Source organism: Lactuca serriola, chromosome 5 (assembly GCF_051521515.1).
Source record: "Lactuca serriola cultivar US96UC23 chromosome 5, Lser_US96UC23_V15, whole genome shotgun sequence".
In the NCBI taxonomy this organism is placed as follows: Eukaryota; Viridiplantae; Streptophyta; class Magnoliopsida; order Asterales; family Asteraceae; genus Lactuca; species Lactuca serriola.
The window spans coordinates 289,844,851-289,870,040 of record NC_136412.1 but is presented as its reverse complement, the minus strand read 5'-3'; the positions used below and the strand labels follow the sequence as shown (position 1 = coordinate 289,870,040).

Here is a 25,190-nt window from a genome sequence, read left to right as displayed (position 1 = left end):
TCAAGTCAAGGAGGGCTAAGATAGAACCATGGACTGGGAGAGTGTGTGAGACCTCAAGAGAGTGTGAATGACCCTGACGTTTATGTGTTTTATTTCAGAATGGTGATTATGCATCATGGAGCAGGAGGTTCAAGGTCTGGATCAGGATCAGGTTCAGGATTGGGCATGGGATCCGAGTAGGTTGATAACGGGCTATGCGAGTTCATCGTGTCTCAGATCACGAGAGGTATCCTTGAGGCAACCCCGGTCATTTTCGGGTCGATCAAGGAGGGGATTATTAAGCTGATGGAGGATCGCCTCCGGACATTTAGGAGTGACTTGGCGTCCAGCCATTCGGGGACGTGCACACTGTCCTTAAAGGATTTTAGGGGTAGTGGTGCGCCAGACTTTCACGGGGTGAAGGACCCATTGCTGCCAGGAGATGGATCAAAGACATTAAGTCTGTGCAGTTGATGAGCTTCTGCCTGGAGGGGCCGAAGGTACGCTTTGCTATGGGTTGTTTGAGAGACAGAGCTAGGGATTGGTGGGAGTCAGTTGGTGACTCACTGCGGGCCGCAACCATCGAGGCTATGACTTGGTCGAACTTTCTGACCAGGTTTAGGGTTGAGTTTGCGCCAGCTGTGGAGATTTAGCAGCTGGCCAGCGAGTTTCTTGACATGAGACAGACTATTGAGACAGTGGCGGAGATCACCGCCAAGTTCCAAGAGAGGGCGTTGTTGGTAGCTCAGTATGTAGGGGATGAGGAGATGCGAAAGACCCGCTATCATGACATGTTGAGGGTTGATATTCGGGAGCATGTCAGCTACTCAGCTTGCCCAACCCTGGAGTCCATGATTGCCAAGGCGAGGGAGAGGGAGATTGATTTAGAGCACCTCAGGCATAGGAAGGCAGAGACGGAGCAGGTTACTGGGGTTTCGGGGAAGAAACCCAAGGGATCCGGCACTAGGTCGAAGGGCTAGCCAGGCCAGAGCCGCTGCCGGAAATGTAGCAGGCCGCATGAGGGAGCTTGTAGAGCGGGATCATCGGGTTGCTACAAGTGCGGCAAGACGGGGCACTTTGGCAGGGACTGTACTGCCCCTTCCCCCACTATTCAAACATCAGACCTAATTTGCTTTCATTGCAATCAGAGGAGCCATAAAAAGGCCAATTGCCCTAGGTTGACAGCAGCAACAAAAACGCCATTTGTGGCGCCAACTTTAGCGACTACTAGGGTTACGGATAGCCAGAAGGTCAAGTTAAAGGCTCCAGTGGTGAGGAGCTGAGCTTTCCAGCTGACAGCCGAGGAGGCACACGTTGCACCTGATGTGGTGACGGGGTATGGTTTCTTCTCTCTAACTTTTATTATATGTCGCTTGTGATATTGATGTGCCATGTTATATGTTTTGTTTAGGATCATTCCATGTGAACGGTATCCCAGTTCAGGTGTTGTTTGATTTGGGTGCTACCCGATCATTTGTCTCTCTTGTGCTTAGCAAGAGGTTCCTGTTGGATTAGTGTCTAAGTCCATAACTATTTTGGTATGTACTTGACCCCATGGTGCATGGTCCTTTTGGGTTGCCTTCACCAAAGCAACTTGATAGGATGAATTATGGAGAGAAAGGATTAATTATGATTTATTAATATATTATGAGAATAATATATTAAAGGAGAAATCATATTGTTTAATTAATATTAGTCAAGAATTAATTGATAATTAATTTTGTGGCTAAAAGAGATTAATTAAACTTAAGGGACTGAAACTGTAATTATAAGATAATTGCATTTGGGCTATGGATTACCTTGGAATAATAGGTTGGACGAATTCTATGGGGAAACCCATTAGAAATCGTCCAAGGGATATTCTAAAAGGGTCCATGGGCTGCTTAGGGCTTAAGCAGTCAGATTAGGGTTTCCTAGTTGAAAACCCTAATAGCCTACATGTATATATAGTACCCTTAAACCTCAAAAACGTGGATAAGAGTTCCACTAGGGTTTCAACAGGTTTTGGGCAACCTCCTCTCTCCTTATTCTTCATCCTCTTACTCTTGGTGTTTGTGAACCATTAGAGGAGTGACACTTGTGACTCTAAGCTTTCAAAAGTCATTACAAGGAGGATTTGAGATTGTTATTGCTACATAACAATCAAGGTAAGATCTAAAAACCCTTTCACATGTTAATATGATTAATTGTATGCTAGAACTAGGGTTTAAAGTTTTGGATGAATTGCATGTACAATAGAGAAACCTAGATCCAAGCATTAGGGTTTGCATGAGCACATAGGATGTTCTTATGGCTAAAACACATCAGTTCCCTGAGTCTTCGGGCATGTTTGATTGCCCTCTAGAGGACGAGATTGCAGACGACCGATTAGTGCGAGCATCAGAGGTTTTCAGGGATTGTGTTTTGAGGTTATTCGAGGAGCGCTACTTGGTAGACTTGGTTCCCATACCATTGATGGGGAACAAGGTTATTATAGGCATGTATTGGTTGAGCCCCAGTGGGGTAGTGATCGACAGTGCGCATCAGTTGGTCCGGGTCAGGACCCCAAGTGGGGGAGAGGTGGTGATTCAGGGCGAGAGGCCACAACATGGACCAGCGTTATGTTCAGCAGTAAGAGCTAGGCGCTATCTCCAACAGGGGTGCGCAGAGTATGTCGCCTATGTATTGCATACCTGGGAGGAGGGTAAGGCGACGGTGAGTGACGTACCGGTGGTACGAGAGTACACAAATGTATTCCCAAAGGAGATACCTAGGATACCTTCGGAGAGGCAGGTAGAGTTCAGGATCAACCTAGTCCCTAGTGCGGCTCCGATAGCTAAGGCATCGTATCGGTTGGCCCCTCCTGAGATGCATGAGTTGTCTATATAGCTGCATGAGCTGTTAGACAAGGGATTCATCAGACCGAGTAGTTCACCCTGGGGAGCCCAAAATTCTATTTGTGATGAAGAAAGACGGGTCGCATCGGATGTGTATAGATTATTGGGAGCTGAATAAGGTAACGATGAAGAACCATTACCCACTCCCGAGGATTGATGATCTCTTTGACCAATTTCAGGGGGCATCTTGGTTCTCCAAGATTGATCTGCGTTCAAGTTTTCATCAAATGAGGGTCATAGAGGAAGTTAAACAGAGGACTGCTTTTCGGACAAGATATGGTCACTATAAGTTCGTGGTGACGTCTTTTAGGCTCACCAATGCTCCTGCCACGTTCATGGATCTCATGAACCGCGTGTGCAGACCGATGTTGGATCGATCTGTGATAGTTTTCATTGATGAAATCTTGGTTTATTCCAAGACGCAGGAGCAACATGAGGAGCACTTGCGAGAGGTATTGGATACTCTGAGGAGGGAGAAATTGTATGCCAAGTTCTCTAAGTGTGAGTTCTGGTTGCGCGAGGTGCAGTTTCTTGGGAAACTTGTCAACCAGAACGGAATTTCGGTCGACCCGGCCAAAGTGGAGGCCATGATGAGGTGGGAGGTTCCGAGGTCTTCATCTGAGATTCGGGGTTTCCTGGGACTGGCAGGTTATTATCGTAAATTCATTCAGGACTTCTCCAAGATAGTCGTGTCCTTGACCCGGTTGACAAGGAAACTCGTGGTCTTTCATTGGGGGCCTGAGCAGCAGGCCATATTTGAGACACTGAGACAGCGATTGTGCAAGGTGCCAATCTTAGCCCTGCCAGAGGGTGTGGATGATTTTTTAGTGTATTGCGATGCGTCCATCTCGGGTTTGGGTGCGGTCTTGATGCAGAGGGGGCATGCCATCGCCTACGCCTCAAAGCAGCTGAAGCCTCATGAGGCAAACTATCCGACGCATGATTTGGAGTTGGGGGCAGTTTTTTTTGCCCTCAAGATTTGGCATCATTACCTCTATGGGGTCTATTGTACCATTTACACGGACCATAAGAGTTTAAGGTACTTCATGGACCAGACGAATCTGAATATGAGGCAGCGTCGGTGGCTTGATGTGGTGAAGGATTACGATTATGAGATCCTCTACCACCCACGAAAGGTCAATGTCGTGGCCGATGTGCTTAGTCGCAAGGCAACTCCGATCAGATATATTTGCTTGAGGATGACTGTGGTGACTCCACTGTTGGAGTGGATTCGAGAGGCCTAACAGGAGGCTATGAAGGAGGAACATCGTAAGAGTGATCGTATTGTGGGTCAGGTTTCCTCCTTCGATTATGACAACCATGGATTGTTGATACTAAACCGTAGGGTGTGGGTCCCATATCATGGAGGTGTGCACCAAGTATTGATGGAGGACGCGCACAAATTTAGGTTTTCCATCCATCCCGGGGTGACGACGATGTACATGGATCTTCGTCTTGATTATTGGTGGCCGTGCACGAAGCGGGATGTAGCTTCGTATGTTGAGAGATGCCTGACCTACAGGAAGGTTAAGGCCGGGCATCCGACGCCCCACGAAAAGACCCATCCGTTGGATATCTTGATGTGGAAATAGGAAGATATCACTATGGATTTCATCACAAAGCTTCGTAGGACCGCGCGGGGAGTGGATTCGATTTGGGTCATTGTGGATTGGTTGACCAAGAGTGCCCATTTCATTCCGATTTAGGAGAGCATTTCGGCCAAAAGGTTGGCCGATATCTACATCAGATATGTAGTGGCTCGACACGGGGTGCCAGTCTTGGTGGTTTCTGACAGAGATGTGCGGTTCACTTCCAGATTCTGGAAGAAGTTTCACGACCAGTTGGGCACTCGTTTGCACTTTAGCACCGCTTTTCACCCGCAGACGGATGGTCAGAGCGAGTGGACCATCTAGACTTTGGAGGATATGTTGTGGGCATGCAATTTAGACTTCAGAGGTAGTTGGGATACTTACCTTCCATTGGCAGAGTTTTCCTACAATAACAACTATCACGCGAGGATCGATCGTCCTCCCTTCGAGATGTTGTATGGGAGGAAGTGTAGGACCCTGATATGCTGGGGAGGGTCATGAGGAGTACCGAAGTGGTACTCAAGACTATAGAGAGGATCCAAAAGGTTCGGAGCAGGCTTTAGACTGCTTAGAGTCGGCAGAAGAGTTATACCAACAAGTGTCATTCGGACCTGGAGTTCCAGGTCGGGGATATGGTGCTCCTGAAGGTGTCGCCTTGGAAAGGTGTCATTCGGTTCAGGAAGCGGGGAAAGTTGGGCCCCAGGTACATTGGACCTTTCAGGGTTGTAGCCCAGGTGGGCAAGGTGACATATAGGTTGGACCTGCCGGCCGAACTCACTCAGATTCACAGTACTTTTCACGTCTCCCAGCTGCGGAAGTGTCTAGTAGACGACTCAGCAGTGGTGCCTCTAGAGAATATTCAGGTGGATTACATACTGAAATACATCGAGCGACCAGTAGCTTTTCTCGATAGGAAGTCGAGGGATCTGAGGAATAAGAGGGTGGAGCTGGTGAAGGTGCAATCGCACCACCGCAAGGCCACAGAAGGGACTTGGGATCCAGAGGACGAGATGAGGGAGCACTACCCCGAGCTGTTTCTGGATTCACCAGTAGACTTCGAGGACGAAGTCTAAAATAAGAGGGGGAGATTTGTAACCTCTAGTTCCTGGTACGTATTTAAATTCAAGTAATTTCATGTTTTGCTCTGGAACTCAGCGAGTTGGAGGCCTAACTCGTCGAGTAGACTCGATCTTGACCGGGAGGTTTAGTGACCTACTCGACGAGTCGGAAGACCGACTCGATGAGTAGGGATGTCTGGATGAAACCCTAATATTTAGGGTGTTCACCCTATTTAAAAAACTTATCTTGTCTCAAACCAGCCTCCATCGCCCCTCCTAACTCAGAGAAACCCTAAATCGAAACCCTAACCTTGTTTGAGTGTTCTTGAGCCATTTTCGTGTGCTTGTGGTGATTGTGAAGCTTGAGAAGAAAGAAGGAGCTTGAAAGTTCGAGTGGAAGCTAGTGGATCCATAGGTTGTGCCCCATTTCCTGATCACCTGAGGTATAAAGATGAAACCTTGACCATCTATCTCTTAGATCTCTAGTTAGGGTTCATTTCTACCTTTTCTAAGCCTTAGAGGTGCCATACTCGGAATTTTGTGGTTCATTGCAGGTATAGATTCAGATCTGGAACCCTTGGGGGTTCTTATGTCATAAAGGTGCAACCTTTATTGCCATAAGAACCCCATGCATCTTGTAGACTTCATTGTAGAGCCAATTGGGTCAAATACCTCATGCATGGACGTCAAGATTGGAATGTTACGTATAATATGGACCCTAGGAGGTCAGATCTATGATTTGGATGCATTAAGTGTTGGATAAGGTGTCTAAGTCCATAACTTATTTGGTATATACTTGACCCGACCCGGCATGGTCCATTTGGGTAGCACTTCACCTGAACTATTTATGGATAATTTTATGAGAGTTATACACATATGTTTATTAATATATTATAAGTTATAATATATTAATATGAAGTTATGTTATTTAATTAGTCTTAGTCTTAAATTAATTATGAATTAATTTAGAGATTAAAAGGAAGACTAATTAGATTATGGGCTATTGGTTTTATATGGTGTGGGCTAACACTCATTTGTTAATGGGCTAGGCTTGGATGGAAGTCCATTGATGATCAATGGAGCTTTTAACCCATGGATCCTTGGAAAAGGAAAGGTCATGGGTTATTAGGGTTTCACCCTAACCATGTACACTATATAAGCATGCTTATGGTGCATGAAATGGCAACTAGTGAACTAGTGTGTGTGCTTGTGTGTGGCCGAAAATTAGTGTGTGTATACACTCTCTCAAGTTTTCCAAGTGTTTGTGGTGATTTGTGATTCCATTTGAGGCATTCACACTATTGGTGCTTGGCTCTCAAACTCCAAACAATCAACCATCATCAAAAGGTATGTATTTCTACTAGTACTTTTATGATTCATAATCCTTATGCTATGCTAGTTAGGAAGAAACCTTGGAAATTATTATTTTCATGTATTTTAGAAGAAAACATAGATCCAAGGTTTATTAGGGTTGCATGCACACTTAGGAAGTGTTAGATTGCTCAAAACCCAACAGTGGTATCAGAGCCTAGACTTGTTTTCTTGAATACTTGATGCAAATTGCTGAAAATCGAAGTTTATGTGCTGTCTGCACAGCTGACTCGCCGAGTCCATGAAGGGACTCGATGAGTCCAAGACAAAATTCATCCAACTCGGCGAGTTGGTTCATGCACTCGACGAGTTGGAACCCCAGACAGCATATCTTCGAGTTTTGGTGCTGGAATTGGTCTAGAATCATTACCTTAAACTGTTTTGGACTCATCAAACCTGTTTTTGATGTGGTAATGATGATGGTGGACCAATTTCAAAGTTATAATCAAAATTTCAAGTTTATATGTGTTCATATGATTCCTGAAATTGTTGATGTGGATGTTCATGTTCATATGAGTTTTGTTAGATCATAGGAATTATTTGCAAATTGTTTGTTAGTTAATTCTTGATCTTAATGTGTTTTAATGGAATTCATAATTTGTCCTCAAGTTATGGACTTCCAAAAGTTTTTTCTTTTAAATGTTTTTTAAGAAGTCATAAGTTACACTTTTGAAGAGTTTTTCTAATAAATGCTTTTATGGACTTCATAACTTGTCCTCAAGTTATGGATTTCCAAGAGACTCTTCATTAAAAGTATTAAACACTTATTTAAAACTCATAAGTTATGAATATCCAAAAGTTTATGAATTGTTCAAAACTTGCCCTCAAGTTTTGGAATTTGTAAAGTCTCACACAAACATTAATTCCATACCCTAGAAGTTTTAAAAGTTAAAATTCTACCCTTATACTATTATAAGATTAATGGTTAATTATTATTATATATATATATATATATATATATATATATATATATATATATGTATAAGAACAAGTCGTTTTACCGTTAGTAGGCCTCATTCACGAAGCCGGTCTATAAGGTGGGTATAAGGTTGTTGCCTATAAAATGGCAACTTAATGGGTGTCCACTCTCACCCACCGCTTGCTTGATCGGTGGAGGGTCGTTAGCCGAACGGGTAGGAGAATGACTTTAAATTCTCATTAAAAGTATAATGATTATTATAAAGTAACTAAATATTTTTTTTATTTAATTCCCAATCTTAGTTACTTTAGGAAAAATGTGAATTTGGTGTTAGCCCATGGAATTCACACTTTGTACCTTACCAAGTCGTTGGTGGAGCATGTGTGGTTAACCGCCACACTAACTTGGACTAGTAAGGATCACGAAGGGTGACTTAATGTTTGTCATAGATTAATGGAGCGTGTGTGGTTAACCGGCACATTGATTAGGTGATAATATTAAGGGTACCAAGTGAATTGGTATGGTTATTCACACCTTGTTTTGTGATCCTCGGCATCCCAGTCACAAAATTTGAGAGGGCACACTCGAGATTGAAACATGCCATTGAAAAGTTCAATGAATCTCAAAAGATCTAGGAATTTCAAATCCAATTAAAACCTAATAAATTATTTTGTTTTTCATGGTGGAAATTGGTGAATCGTCATTCGCCTACCTTCAAATATTTTATAGCTTGGATTACGGCATCTCTGTTCCAAATTATAAAATATTGTGTTGGGTCCTAGCCTTAATATTTCATATTGGGTGTTATATTAAGGATTTTGAATCAACTAACTTGATTTTCTCCCATTATAGATGTCTGGTTCAGACAACTATGATCTTCCCAAATCTCTTGAAGATGGTGTCCCTCAACATCATGCTTCACTTCCTCCACCTCCTCCAATTATTCTCCCTCACCCACAAGTTCTTGAAAAGTTTAAAGTCACTCAATCCCTATTGGCAAGCATAGTCTATGTGTTCTCACATCTTGGAGATAAAGTCACATATTGACAAGCCGGGAGAGTTAGGTGTCAAAGTCTCGTGAAAGTTGGATGTTCAATCACTTTCTTAGTAACATAGTGAGTCTTTTTGGGACTACTATGAGACAGACTATGACACGACCCTTAATGATGTTATCTATTTGCTTGGTGTTGTGGAATCAACAATGATTTGGAACACCAGTAAAGCAAATTTGATTAAAAGAACAACTTCCCAAGTCTTAAATGGACATTGACAATGGTAGCATTGGATATCTAGAAAAAAAGATTTCTCTTCCCAATGGAAAGGGATCGACCATAGTCAACTCAGTTGACCAAATGGTAAAGAGAAAGACTATGTCTGAGATAGTCTCATGTGCCATTACCAAAGGGTCCATGTGTTTTGTTGCCAAAGGAAGGGGCATTGGTTGCAAAGCTGCCATATTTACCTGAAAGATCATAAGATTGATCAAGTCAAAAAGTTTGACTCTACTTCAATTAAAGTCCACTGACTAACTCTATTAAGTTTCTATTTGGAGATTCTTATTACATAATGTGAATGGGTCACGTGCTGATGTTTTTAAGAATCAAAGAAAAGATAGGGAGCTTAAAATAAGTATATGTTGATTCTGATTGCGAAGGTGGGTTTCGATCGCATGGTTCGGTAATCAGAATTTTGAGCTGTTGCTTAAGAGTTATAATATATTGCTTATTAATAGATAACAACAAGGTTTTCATGTGGATTGCAAGGATAAATTTTTCCGCAAAGTTTAAAAAAAAAAGAAAAAAAAAGGTTTTAATTTTATTTATTTTAAAAATATGCTTACAATGGCATCTGTGGAAAATTGTTGCTTATATGTTTCCAGTAATAGCAATATTGGAAAGTGGATTTGATTCTTTCATTCGTGGTAGTGTCTGAATTTACCAAATGAAGAAAGTTTTTCATCACCCAAGTTTCAATTGGATAGAAACTTGGAATCATACAAGTTGTATTGTATGATGAATGAGAATTTTCATCTTTGAAAATTAAGACTAATTCTTTGATCACATGTATATGTGAGTCAATTGAAGGACTAAGGAATTAGGTACACTGGGTGTGCGCTGGTCAAGGTCCACCACAAAGATTGATTTGTCATGATTTACTAAAGATTAGTAAATATGATTATACTTATGAGGTTAAGTATAATTCTGTAACATTGGAAAGGTTACAATGTATGACAAAACAAATGAGAAGAATCAAATTGGGCAGAAAGATAAGAGTTTCTCAAATCTGAAAGGATGGGAGAGTACTTTAGTATCGTATTTCATGATCATCTTAATGATTATGAAACCATATCACAAATTCATACTCTAAGGACGTCTTAGTGCATTGTTATGGCTAAGAAGAGAGGTCATGAATTGTTGGATTGGTTAAAATCAAGAAGATGAGTCATACTTCGTTCCAAAACAATTCTTAGAGTCATACTCCAAGATTGTAACTTTGAGTGACATAAAGGAGGATTTATTAACACTAGTCAAATGTAAGAGTAAAATATTTTCTACTCTTGTACATTTGAGATTGGTAAGTTGTGATGTCTTAGATGAGACAAAGACCAACTGAGACCAATTGTGTGAAGTGTTAGTCTTGATAAGAATCCGCACTATCCCTTGAATATTTGTTTTGTCAAGGAATGGTTCTTGACTGGGGAAACTTATTTGCCAAGGGGACAGTGGGAGCCTTAAATATCCTGAAAGAGTTTCAAGATTTAATCAAGAGTAAAACCTGTAATTTATCACTAGCACACGACTGAAGGTTTGCAACCTATCGTGTTGACATAATTCTTATTTCTGTACCTACTTCAAATAAGTTGAATTTGCATGTGAGTTATCAGAGTTCAACTTGGAAGCATTGGTGGGCCTTGTGCTACCAAGGTGACAAGAAACTAAGATTGAACAAGTTTAATCCATGTAAGGTTGAATTTGTCACTAACCTTATCTTGTGATTATGGTTTTGACAAATTCACATGGATAGGAACTCATACACTATAAAATCTAAGTGTCATAAGGTTTCTCTCTGATTCATGAAAATGATGGTGAGGAAACGCTTTCACTAAGTAGATTTTACGTAGATATCAATTGTGTTATTTGCATTTTCAAAAGTCGTTAGTGGAGCGCGTGTGGGTCACCGGAACACTAACATGGACTTGTGAGAAATGGCAACGGTCTAAACAATTAAGACTATGATTACGGTATCCCTTTTCATAGTTCTTAAAATTGTTTAGACATACATGTGAGCTATCTAAGAAAGGGTGTATGAATCTAAATTTCAGAAGTCCAGCAGATTTCTGGAAATATGTCAGAGCTAGTGGGAGCATAAGTGTTATGCTGATAATCATCATGTTAGTGGGAGCATGATTATTACGTTTGGTGTTGCAAGTTAGCAATGTTAATTATAGAAAACAAAGTTTCAATTCGTGAAGTTGCAGGGGTTGAAAAGTTGTTTTGCTATAATTAAGGGAGAGGAAATTATACTTCATTTCAATTCTAAAGCTTAGATTGAGATTTTAATCATCTTTAGTCAAGAATATATATATGAATTTTATGTTGGAATGGTTCAACTTGAAGAAATTTTATATATATTGCGTTTTCAAAATTTGATTATGATTACGACATCCCTCTTCATAGTTAAATTTTGAAAACATGGCAAATAAAAAATATTGTAGCAAAAGACTGGTCTAGTATCATGTCTTTATGTCAAACATCATGAATCGTGTCCCCTATGCTTCGGATATAGGATCGATTGCATGTGCTATAATATTCATCTTTTCTAAATTTTCCAAATGCTTAAGGCATTGAGAAGGGAAAAGTCTAGAACTGGATATGACTAAAGTGATTAAGCAATTGTCGAGGACAATCTGAGGTTCGCCAAAGATTGGTTGCTCAGGGAAAGTTGGAAGTATGATGTAAGTTGTCGAAAAGGACCATATTGACATATTCTGAAAAGAAGTAACTCTTGTTCGGAAGTGATAGTCAAAATGGGACTATGGAAATGTCTCCAAAGGTGGTAGTTATTCAATCTATGTAAGATTAGAAAACCTTAATGCAAGAAGGATGTTCAAAGCAATGTACTTTGAATATGAGACTTCCGTTCCATAGAGGTTGACCTTCTTTGGAATACTCTGTAATGACTGGTGACAAGGTTTTGGTGACTTTGTGCATAATCATTACAAGAGGAACATTGCATAAAAGTTTAAAATCTAACAGATTTTTTGGTAAATGATAGGAATCGGGGATTCTCACATTTACAATAAGGATTTGGGATTGTGAAATGAGTATCATTAGAATCATGTTCAATTGATCTACATCACAATGTAAGGATCATAGACAAACATAGTGTGCAAACTTGGAGTATGGCATAACTATTGTTTAGAAAAACAAAGTGTACATGCTAGGAGCATGGGACGACTGTTGTTTTTATTCAAGTCTTAAGTTGATTGTTTGAAACATTATACAATGAATAATGTGTAATCAATATGGTGATAAATAAAAGGTGGTTCTATTTATATTCAAAAGGGTTCTGAGACCATATTGGATTCGATTATTATTGTGTTTCACTTTGCATGTTTTGACTTCCAAAATAGCTAGGTTATTCTTTCCGAATGACTAAGTTATTTAAACACTCCACAGTCGTTCATATGTTGGAAGTAGGTATGAATCAAGACTGTCATGAATTGAGTTTGTAGATGGCTAAATGGGTTTAGTCATAGCAATGGTTGCTACAACATTCATGAGTGCTCATAAGTTATGAGTATTGGAATAAACCCACGCTCACTTGTATCACTTCATGGAATTTATCTCGAGTGATCGTGAGAAGGCAATATCATATAAATCTTCAAACCTAGAGATATGAGTTGTTACCTATGAGTTGGTTGTGCATTGATTGCACGTAAACGCATCAGTAACTTGATGTTATAAAACGTGCCTTTGTGTACAATTCAATAAGTAGTAGAACAAGCATATGAGTCAAAGTTTATCTGTTCCTTCTAGAAATAGAAGGGATATTTGGGCCCCTCGATGATTTTGTTGTGACCAATGTACCGACCGGTCAGAACTAAATTGATGTGTTCAATTAAGTTCTTTGTCAAACAAATCGAAAATCAGGAAACAAACTGCTGGACAATAAGTACGAGGTTGTTCCATGTATTTGTCCGGCTGATATCATGAGAACAGAGGAGTATATGATCACTTATCTAAAATGGCGCTTCATAGTTCAACAGAGTTTTCGAGAGCTACGATTGCTGGTTGGTTCCTGAAGTTATATAGGCAAATACAGTTATTAAACTTATCCAAGTGGGAGTCTGTTGGATAAGGTGTCTAAGTCCATAACTTATTTGGTATATACTTGACCCGACCCGACATGGTCCATTTGGGTTGCACTTCACCCGAACTATTTATGGATAATTTTATGAGAGTTATACACATATGTTTATTAATATATTATAAGTTATAATATATTAATATGAAGTTATGTTATTTAATTAGTCTTAGTCTTAAATTAATTATGAATTAATTTAGAGATTAAAAGGAAGACTAATTAGATTATGGGCTATTGGTTTTATATGGTGTGGGCTAACACTCATTTGTTAATGGGCTAGGCTTGGATGGAAGTCCATGGATGATCCATGGAGCTTTTAACCCATGGATCCTTGGAAAAGGAAAGGTCATGGGTTATTAGGGTTTCACCCTAACCATGTACACTATATAAGCATGCTTATGTTGCATGAAATAGCCACTAGTGTGGTTTTGTGTGTGTGGCCGATTTTCTATGTGTGTATACACTCTCTCAAAGTTTTCCAAGTGTTTGTGGTGATTTGTGATTCCATTTGAGGCATTCACACTATTGGTGCTTGGCTCTCAAACTCTAAACAATCAACCATCATCAAAAGGTATGTATTTCTACTAGTACTTTTATGATTCATAATCCTTATGCTATGCTAGTTAGGAAGAAACCTTGGAAATTATTATTTGCATGTATTTTAGAAGAAAACATAGATCCAAGGTTTATTAGGGTTGCATGCACACTTAGGAAGTGTTAGATTGCTCAAAACCCAACATTAAGACCGATTAAAATTGACTGTATAGTTTTGGACAAAGAGGGACTCGGTGAGTCGCTTAGGTGACTCGGCGAGTCAGGTCGCAGTTTTCTCCGAACGTCTTCTGGAAATGGTCTTTGGTTGAGTTGAAGGAAAACTCAGCATGTTGGGGTTTGTTATGGACTTGAAGATCGAAGGACCCGACGAGTTCAAGGAGGAACTCGGCGAGATCAAGGCAATGTCCCAACCACATGAATATGGACTCGACGAGTTCAAGGAGAACTCGTCGATTCATAGACTAAACACCTTCAAACGGATGAAGATGAACTCGACGAGTTGAAGGATGAACTTGGCGGGTCAGTTGAAGAAGGTCCCAATGTTTTGTTAAAGGTGAAATCATCGAGCTCTTGCTCGACTCAACGAGTAGAAATGGGGTTGTAGCATTTTGTGGATGTGGGGACTCGATTAGTTGGTGGACTAACTCGGCGAGTCTAGTCAACTAGATGTTGACTTTGACCAAGGTTTTGACCTTGAATTTGCCTTGGACTTGAGTTGAGCCTTGCAGGGGTTATGAGTATGAAATGGTAATGTAGATGGATGTTGTATAGGGATTGAGGAGTCGAGAAGAGTTAATTTCCATACCGAGGACAGTGCAGACACTACACGACATTGAGTGAGTTACCTTCCAGTAGAGGTGGGTCTACGGCCACAATGCCGGTCCACCGGCAGGAGTTGTCTTTTGATAATTGTCTTTGTGATAATTGTCTAGGTTTGATACTACCTGATGTGTCTTATGAGCCAACATGATATGTTATATGTGATAGTGGTAATAGGAGGGGAATAGTCCCCAGATTCGGTCGTTAGGACTGAAGGTTAGGTCGGGCTCCCTAGGTATTCCTGACAATATGATTATGATATGTTATTGTGTGGTAGTGGTAGGGGTGAAATAGTCCCCGTAGCTGGTTGAGATAGATCGGAGGGTAGGTCGTCACCCCATAATGGCTTGATATGGGTAGGTCGGCACTCTAGAATGGCTTGACATAGGTAGGTCAGCACCCCAAAATGGCTTGACATGGGTATGTCGGGCACCCCAAAATTTCCTGGCAGTATGTATGTTGTATGATCTGTGCTATGGTGGGGGAACTCACTAAGCTTTGTGCTTACGGTTTTCAGTGTTGGTTTCAGGTACCTCTTCGTCTAAGGGGAAGGAGCCGGCAGGCTAGCAGTGCATCGTACACACATGATTCCACATTTGAGATTTCTGGGATTGTACTATGACATTATTACTATTTGATGATATGGTTTTGAAACATGTAACTTTGGTTCACGTATTAATATGATATCGATAATGTTTTCCTCAAACAAATTTTATAAGCAAAATAATTAAAACAAAAAATTTCGATCTCGATTTTTGGGATGTTACATTACGATTGCTAAGTCGGATCCTGAAGTTACATTGGCAGCTATAGTTATTAGACTTATTCAAGTGGGAGACTGTTGGATTTGGTGTCTAAGCCCATAACTATAACTGGGATGTACTTTACCCGATTGTAGCATGGTTCTTTTGGGTTGCCTTGATCAGTGCAATTTGATAGGATGGACTTTTAAGAATAAGGTTATTTGTGATTTATTAATATATTACAAGTATAATATATCAATTGAGAAATCATATTATTTAATTTGTATTGGTCAAGAATTAGTTTGGAATTAATTTTGTGATCAAAAGAGACTAATTAAATATGTGGGGATTGATTGTGTAAATCAATCTTTCTTATAATGTGGGCTAATGATCCATAGTTATTTAGGATGGGCTAAACCAATGAGATAATCCATGGATAGTCCATGGAGGTTAACCTATGGAGCCTAAGTATATGAAAGGTCATTAGGGTTTACAAATTGTAACCCTAGCATTTGCCACATTATAAATACTCACCCCTAGAGCTAAAATCGGCACCACATAAATTCTAAGATAATGTAGTTGATTTTGTGCTAAATAACCTTTTCTATAAAGCATCCTCTTGCATTTGGTGTTTGTGAACCATTAGAGGCATCGCACTTGGGGTGCACAAGATTTCAAAGGTCAAGAACTTTACCCTACTCAAGAGGTAAGCATCCAAACTAAGTTTATATTGTATACCTTCAATTGTATGTTAGTTAGGGAGAATGCTTTGGAAAAATTGAAAATGCATATATAATTAGATAAAACATAGATCCAAAGCATTTAGGGTTGCATGTGCACCATAAGAGTGTTATAGTGCTCAAAACCCAACAGAACTACCCCGCGCATGCTTGAGATCATATGTCTCAACTGTTGAAGTTCCCTAGCCATGGTTGGACTTGTTCCTACATCAACATTCATTGAGTTAGACAGTATTGATAGTATTGTTGTTTAAGAAGTTATTAGAATCAAGGTTTATATGAGTATTGAAAGGCACATTGAGATCATTGATCATAGATGCTCGATTGTTCATAGTCGCCCCCTAGGGTGATGCAGCAGTAGCAGGAGTTGTGTTCCCCTATTGATTTCCTAAGAATCCCGCATAGTCGAAGTTCAGGATCCTTGGTTGTACAACCGTGGGCATCATTTCCTAGGATCTTTGAAATTCTCCTTCATCCTCTCCACTTATCTAAGTAGTTTTTTATTGTCGTCTTGTTGCTAAGTCATCTGTTGCGTCATTTTCCTCATCATAGCGAAGAGTTTAGTAGTAGTGAATGGAGCAGTCGGATCCAGGAGTCCTGAAGATCCTAAACTTCCTTGGTTAGTGACCAGAGGGGTGTTTCTCTTGGAAGTATCAGGCGCTTTCCTCTGACCAGGGGTCCACTCGGAGGAGGTGGTAGGTTTTTGGTTGGAATGAAAGAAGCAGAGGATGAAGAAAGGATCGGTTGTGTACACATGATCTTTTGAGGATTTAGAACACCACAACCCCATGGTGGGCGCCAAATTGTTTTGGTCAAAAATTACACAAGTATAAATCAACCAAAATGAATGAGAGGATATGATGTTTGAATTTTGCAATAGAGAAAGGTAAAGAGAATGACATGATTACTTACAAGGAAAGCCCTTGATCCTTGCTAGGATCTCTGGCACAAAACCTTGGGAGGTGATGATCACCTGCCTTGATGATTTTTGTTAACATAAGATGATGATTACACAGAGTATTTTAGTAAGAACAAGTGAAATTTTTTGTAGATTAAGCTAAGAGTAGGTAGAGTGTGTTGTGTGCAAGATACACCGATCAATTTATAGTCTAAACTAGCTAACAAGATGTCTAATATTCCTGGGATCCTCTATGACCATCTTTGTGAACGTTGTTTGACTTGGTATTCCAGGTCTTGAGCATAGTTGAGACGACTCTATGTTAAGAATAAGTCTTCTCCTAACTATTTCTGCACATGTGTTAATTAAGAACGAAATATAACCATTATAAATGTTTGTAAATAATAATAACGGTAATAGTTGGGATCTTGAGATAGTTGAGGATCCTGAATATCTGATGAGGTTTGGGGATCCTGAATGCTTTGAGGATCCTAGAGCTAACACGTACCATGAAGACTTTGGCCACGTAACAAAGAATTGTATAGCTCTTAGGAAGGAGATCAACTATCTCCTGAGCAAAGGATATCTCAAAGAGATCATAGGAAAAAGAAATGAAAGATCCAAAGAAAAAGATCAAGATCCTCCTAAGATCCTAGAAAAAACAGGATCCCCTCCTGTAGACGCCAAGGTAATCAATGTAATCGTCGGAGGTTCCGACATTTGTGGAACTTCTTATTCTACAGCAAAAAGGCATACCAAAGTGTCTAAGATAGAAAAAGAAGAAAGACCCCAAAAGAATACATCAGTTTTGAATGAAAAGGAAATCACTTTTGATGAAGTGGATAAGGAAGACATCCAAGATCCCCGCCATGATGGATTGGTGACCATTCTCTTCATCGCCTACCACTTTTTCAAAAGGATCCTTGTCAGTGGAGGATCCTCAGTCAACATCATAGTCGTAGACGTACTGAAAAGAATGAACATCCGAGAATCCAAAATAGTTAAGCGGTCCTCAGTGCTGATAGGATTCAGTGGTGAAACAAAGCACATGATCGGGGGGATCAAATTACCTAACTACATCGAGGGGGTAAATTCTATACAACGCTTTTTAGTAATTTATACCTTGTATTCTTATAATATTATATTAGGTCAACCTTGGATCCACGACATGGGAGTAGTACCACCGGCGTACCACCAATGTGTAAAGATGCACACTCCTTGGGGGACCGTGAAGATCACAAGTGATCAACAAGAATCTAAGGAATGCTAGAATACCTCGATGAAATCTTCAACAATACCACGAAAAGCATAGCAATTAAAGTACAGGGAACGAGGTGTGTAGAAGAAAGAGAACACGATGTGAAGGAAGGGCCCCTAAACCCTGAGGATCCTGAAGCCAAAGTCCTCATAGGATTCTCAATACCAGAACAAATAGAGCAAGAACTAATAAAGTTCTTGAAAGACAGAAGCAAGACCTTCGCTTGGAAACATGAGGATATAACAGGTATAGACAAGAAAATTATAACTCATAAAGTCAATAAAAATCCTTCTTTCAGGCCTATACACCAAAAAAGGAGCTATTCACCCGAAAGGAAGTAAATCCTTCAAGAAGAAGTTGAAAAACTTCTCAAGGTAGGGATGATTAAAGAAGTGAAGTTCCCAAGATGGCTAGCAAACATAGTGGTGGTCCAAAAGAAGAATAGAAAAAGGAGAGTATGTGTGGATTACACGAATCTCAACAACGAATGTCCTAAGGAACCTTTCCCTTTACTACATATAGACTCGATGATAGTTTCCACGATAGGACATGAGCTAATGACATTCATGGACGCTTCATCAGGATTCCAACAAATGCATATGGAACCATCCGATCAATAGGATACTGCCTTCATAACTCCTACAGGTATATAATGCTATATTGCCATGCCTTTTGGTCTTAAAAAGGCAGGAGCAACATACAAAAGGCTAGTAAATTGAATGTTCAAGGACAAAATGGGGGACACCATGGAAGTCTATATTGATCATATGGTGGTCAAATCCAAGAAAGCTAAAGATCACCTCAATGATCTTCAAGGAGCCTTCGACATTTTTGATGAATAAACATGAAGCTAATGTTGGGTTTTGAGCACTATAACACTCATATGGTGCACATGCAACCCTAGATTATTTGGATCTATGTTTTCTCTGATTATACATGCATATTTTCAATTTTCCAAAGCATACATCCTAACTAGCATACAATTTGACAATTGAGCAATACAACTAGTTAGATAACTTACCTCTTAGAAGGACTTGTAGTTCTTGACCTTTGAAAGCTTGAGCACCTAATGTGTGATGCCTCTAATGTGTCACAAACACCAAATGCACGAGGAAGCTTGAGAGAATAAGTTACTTAGAACAACATAAATATCAAACCTCTTAGAATTATAGTGTAACCAATTTTGGTTCTAGGGGTGTGCTTTTATAGTGTAGTAACTGCTAGGGTTACACCTTGTAAACCCTAATGCCCTTTCATGTTACTTAGGCTCCATGGGTTAAACCTCCATGGACTATCTCATTAGTTTAGCCTATCCTAAATAACCATGGATCATTAGCCCACACTATAAGAATCATTGATTTACACAATAAATCCCCATATATTTAATTAGTCTCTTTTGATCATAAAATTAATTCCAAATTAATTCTTGATCAATACTAATTAAATAATATGATTTCATATTAATATATTATACTTGTAATATATTAATAAATCATAAATAAGCTTATTCTCAAAAGTCCATCCTATCAAATTGCACTGGTGAAGGCAACCCAAAAGGACCAAGCTACTATCGAGTCAAGTACATCCCAATTATAGTTATGGGCTTAGACACCTAATCCAACAGCTAAACCCTTCCAAATTCTACTTTGGGATAGGACAGGAAAGTCTTGGATATATGGTCACCAAAAGAGGGATAAAAGCTAACCTCGAATAGATCAACACCATCATTGATCTAAAATCCCCATCATTGACAAAGGACGTTGAATGACTAACAGGATGATTAACAACCCTAAATAGGTTCATCTCAAGATCCTTAGAGAGGTGTAAACCTTTCTACGACATCTTGAAGAAAAATAAAAGATTTTAGTGGACCAAGGAGCATGGAGATGGCTTCCAGGAACTTAAAAAGTATAAAGTTCAACACCCCTATTTGTAAAACCATTAGATGGAGAACCACTCATACTCTATCTTTCAATACCCTCGAATGCTGTAAGTGCAGTCCCAGACAAGGATCTTAATGGGGATCAACATCTCATCTACTATGTAAGTAAAAGCCTCTTGGATCATGAGACTAGGTATCCTCACCTTGAAAAACCAATACTTGCACTAGTAACAGCTTCCACAAAATTAAGACATTATTTCAAAACACACGCTATACATGTAAGAACTAATTATCCTCTTAAGAATGTTATAAAAAAGCCATAGATGTCAGGAAGAATGTCCAAATGGTCATATTAGTACCTGCTCTACAATCGGGGTGGTTAATAATGCACGTAAGTATAATGATATCGAGTAAAACTCAACATATTCGATATAAAGTATGAGCCAAGATCGGCGATAAAGTCACAAGAATTAGCAGACTTTGTGGCTTAATTTAGTGTGATCTACAAGCCGAAGTGGAGATGGAAACAAGACTACTCCTAGTATAAGAAAACATGAGAAGTGTTAGGGACAGGATCCCAGAATCACATTCAGGATCCTCAAAGCTCAGTATCCTTAGACATACTTTAGGATCATGCTTATTATCATTTATTTTTTATAACATATATAATGGTTATATGCTTGTTTATTTTCCTCACATGTGCAGAAATAGTCAGCTACATACCTGTTCTTGGTGAAGAATCATTTTGACCATGCATAAGACCCGGAGTACCAAGTCAAAATAACGTTTATAAGCTGATCTCGGAGGATCCTGAAATTTTCAGACTTCTTGTTATTTGCTTTAGATTATAAATAGCACTTGTATTGCACACACAACACGACATATTAACTTAGCTATGTTACTTGTACTTGCTTTTCATACATTCATCTCTGTAATCGACATTTTTAATCAATATAAGCATCAAGGCACGTGATAATTATCACCTCCCAAGGTTTTATGCCGGAGATGCTAGCAAGGATCAAGAGCTTTCCTTGTAATCAACTTATGTCACTTTGATCATCATTTCATACTTGCTTTATTCTAAACATGACAACCTCTCATACAATTTGGTTGATTCTAGCTTGTTCATTTTTTGACAAAAACAATTTGGCGCCCACCGTGGGGCCGTGGTGTTCAAAATCCCTCGAAAAATCATGTCTACACAATTGACCATATCATTTTCATTAATTCCTCCCATTTCCTCCAAAAACCTTCCACCACCTCCAACTGGAGCTCCCAAGGAAGCCTCAGAAGCACTGAAAAAAACCTCTATGGTCGTTACCCCAGGACTCCAGGATCCTCCTGTGCAGATTTCCAACAACGAAATCTTTGCCGTGATGAAGATGTTGGATTACATGTCTAAGCCCATAACTATAATTGGTATATACTTATATTGATAGTAGCACAGTTCTTTTGGGTTGCCCTCAAAACTGGCAACTGGACAAATGATTTTGGAGAATGAAGTTGATTTATTATTTGATACTAAATTGAAATAAATAATTTGTTAATATATTATGAGAATAATATATTAATTAGAAATAGTAATATTTAATTAATATTTAATCAGAAATTAATTGGAATTAATTTCAGGATTAAAAGAGTTAACTAAAAGTGCAGGGACTGAATTGCAATTGTTCAATAGTTGAGCAAGAGGCAATATAGAACCATCCATATGGTGGGGAAAATTTCTTGGAGCCTAATGGGTTGTATAATAATCCTTGGTGGATAAAGAGGATAGTGAATAATTACCTAGTTAAAGATTATCTTGGATTTGGGCTTATTTAGGGTTTCCTAACTACACTATAAACAGGGCATAACCCTATGATTTTCGGCCAATTGATTCCCTAGAGGGTTAGGCCGAAAATTTCATCCTCGCTCTTCCTTCTTCATCAACTTCTTTTGCTAGTGTTGGGTGTGACCCATTAGAGGCGCGAGATTTATGGAGCTTGCTCTCAAGGCTTCAACAACACAAGGTTTTTCATTGTTATTACTACATAATAATTGAGGTATGATTTTATTTACCCTAATTGTGTATTTTGATTATATACTAGTGTACTAGGGTTTCTATTGTGTTTTTCAATTTCTATGTTCAATTAGAGAAAACGTAGATCAAATTATTTAGGGTTACATACACATATAGGATTTTTTGTTATGCTCAATACCCATTAGTGGTATTAGAGCGTAGGTTTAGTTTTCAATGGAATTGATACAATGGTGAACTTGAACAAGGAGGAGAAAACATAATCATCATTTTGTTCTTCAAACACGCCGTGGTGTTCTTCCAACATGGCATGTTGGCCTGCAACACAGCGTGATGATCATCAAACATGGCATGTTGAGCTGTTAGATACGAAATTTTGGTGTATCTATGATGATAAATTAAAACCCTAGAAGTTAGGAGATAAGTATTCGACTTGATTAATTATTTTTGTTGATTAATATGATTTTTTTAAGTATATAAATAGATCTAGATATTAATTGAATTAAATGATTAATATAAAATAATAATTTATATTTTTAAAAGTTTAAAATACAGGATCTTATTATTAATTTAATTAAGTGATTAATTAAAGGACAATTAATAAATCCATAAAATGTTTTAAATTCAATTAAATTAAAAGTTTAATTTTTAAAAAGATAGAACCCTTGAAATTTTAAAATGTTTTAAAATTCACCTTATGCTATATATATATATATATATATATATATATATATATATATATATATATATATTATTAAAAGTTTAATATATATTATATGTATAAGAAAAGTCAGTCAAACCTCTAGTACGCCTCATTCATGAAGCCGATCTATAAGGGGAGTTTAAGGAAGCAGCCTATAAAATGACAACGATTAGGTATCCACTCTTACCCACCGCTCCCTTGATTGGTGGAGGGTCATTATCCGAACGGGTTTGATAGGACATAATCTCATTAAAGTATAATGATATAAAGTAACTAAACTATTTTAAATTCCACTCTTAGTTACTTTAGGAAAATGTGAATTTGTATGCTAATCCATGAAATTGCACATTACACTTTATAAGTCTTAGTGGAGCGTGTGTGGTTAACCGAAATATTAATGTGGGACTAATAAAGGTGGTAATGGGTGTCTTGAAAATTATCTTTGATTAATGGAGTGTGTGTGGTTAACCGACAAATTAATACGAGAGGATAAATGACATCGAGAGTACCAAGCTAATTTGCATGTTTATTCACATCTCATTTGTGATCCTCGATATCCCAGTCACAAAAATGATAGCATAATCGAGATTAAACATGTCATTGAATAGTTCAATGAATCTTATATGATCTAGGAGTTTCATGAGATTGAAATTGGTAAATGCTTTACCTACCTAAAATAGATTCAAATTTGATTACGACATCCCTCTTCAAAGTTCGAATCGAAAATATGGATCCTAGCCTTGATTTAAATTTATGGGTTAATAATTAAGGATTAAAATCAACTAGCTTGAATTTTCCTTTCTCCTATTATAGATGTCAAGTTCAGACAACATTGGTCTTCCTCGTTCTTTTGGACATTTTTTTCCTCTATCTGAAGATGATCTTCCAGATGTTGATCAAGGTGAAAGAATGTTCCCTTTTTCGAGCAATGCTGAAACTCGAGATCATACATCTTCAACTCTTCTTCCTCCGCCTCCTCCAATGATTCTCCCTAAGTCATGTTTCCTTCAAGCTAAAAAATATGAAGTTACTCAAGCCATGTTGGCATGTAAACATCAAGATGGAAAGTCTATGTGTGTGCATGTTCTGAAAATGAAATTGTACATTGATAGATTGGGGATTTTGGATGTCGTTTTTGCAAGGGAGCTAGCCATCGACTTGGTTCTACTTTCGCTTCCTGAGTCATATAGTCAGTTCGTTAAAGACTAGTATATGAGGGACCACGACGTGACCTTAACTGATCTGACACACATGTTAATTGTTGCTGAACCGGAAATGCTTAAGAGTCCAAGTCAAGCAAAAGTTTTTGAAGGATCTGTATCCCAAATTTCCATGGACATTAATGATAGCAAAAATGGTAGTCAATAAAAGGTTTCTCTTCCTAATGGAAAGGGATCGACCAAGGTCAAACTGTTTGACTATATGGTAAAGAGAAAGGCTAGTTCTGGGATAGTTCCATGTGTTTACCCTAAAGAGTCCATATGTTTCTATTTCCAATTGAAGGGGCATTGGTTGCGAAGCTGCTCTGACTACCTGAAAGATCTCAGAGATGGTAAAGTCAAGTCGTGTGGCTCTACTTCAGGTACATCCATTATCTAACTCCATTATTTTTAGTAAGTTCATATTCATAAATTCTTGATATATGATGTGATAATCATATTTTGATGTTTTGCAGGATCTAAGAGAAATAAGGAAGCTTACGAAGAGTGAGTTGAATTTGATCGTGAGAAATAGATTTCGATCACATGGTTCGATGATCAGATTTTGGAGGCTACTACTTCGGAGTTATGATAAATTTAATAGATTTCTTAGGAAATGTCTAGAAACATTGTTTTTTCATTTATGCGTTGTAAGGACAAGTTCCAAAATTTTAGTTTATTATCAATAAAAGTGAAATTTTGCTTTTTTTAGTCGTTTATTTTATATTTCCTTACAATGGCATTTATGAAAGTGTTGGTTACATTTCTATTATTATTAAAATTAATTATGGATTTGATTCCTGTTGTTTCATTTGTGGAAATGTCATAATCAACTAAGTGATAAAGAATTCTCATCGCCCAAGTTTCAATTGGATAAAATATTAGGAGTCGTGCAATTTGAATTGCGTGATGTATGAGATTCTTGATTGTTGGAAGATTATGACTAGTTCATTGATCATATGTTTATGTGAGTCATAGTGAAGGACTAATGGATCTAGTACACTGATGTAGACTATTCAAACCCGCCGCAATGGATGATATATTTATTCATCATGATTTACTGATACTTTCAGTAAATATTTCGTGCTTATAAGATTAAGCACAATTTTGATACTTTGAAATGTTCTAAGAGTAGCAGAACGAATATGAAGAATCTATTAGGCAGAAAAGATAAAAGTTTTTCCAATCTAAAAGGAAAGGAGTGTACTTTAGTA

The 25,190-nt window shown here is 38.5% G+C and overlaps 1 protein-coding gene across 1 annotated transcript; it reads left to right on the top strand.

Annotated features, from left to right (window-relative positions):
* Window positions 1–17,305: 17,305 nt before the first annotated feature.
* Window positions 17,306–18,092, top strand: LOC145050613 (uncharacterized). The gene is made up of 2 exons (XM_078998837.1): window positions 17,306–18,001; window positions 18,063–18,092. Exons 1-2 carry the CDS (start codon window positions 17,306–17,308, stop codon window positions 18,090–18,092), a joined length of 726 nt encoding a protein of 241 aa, XP_078854963.1.
* The last annotated feature ends 7,098 nt before the right edge of the window (window positions 18,093–25,190 follow it).

Coding starts and splice junctions, on each gene's coding strand:
- LOC145050613 (XM_078998837.1), top strand. CDS start 17,306: ATGTTTGTAAATAATAATAACGGTAATAGTTGGGATCTTGAGATAGTT. Junction 18,002..18,062: donor TACCTAACTACATCGAGGGG/GTAAATTCTATA, acceptor ATATTATATTAG/GTCAACCTTGGATCCACGAC.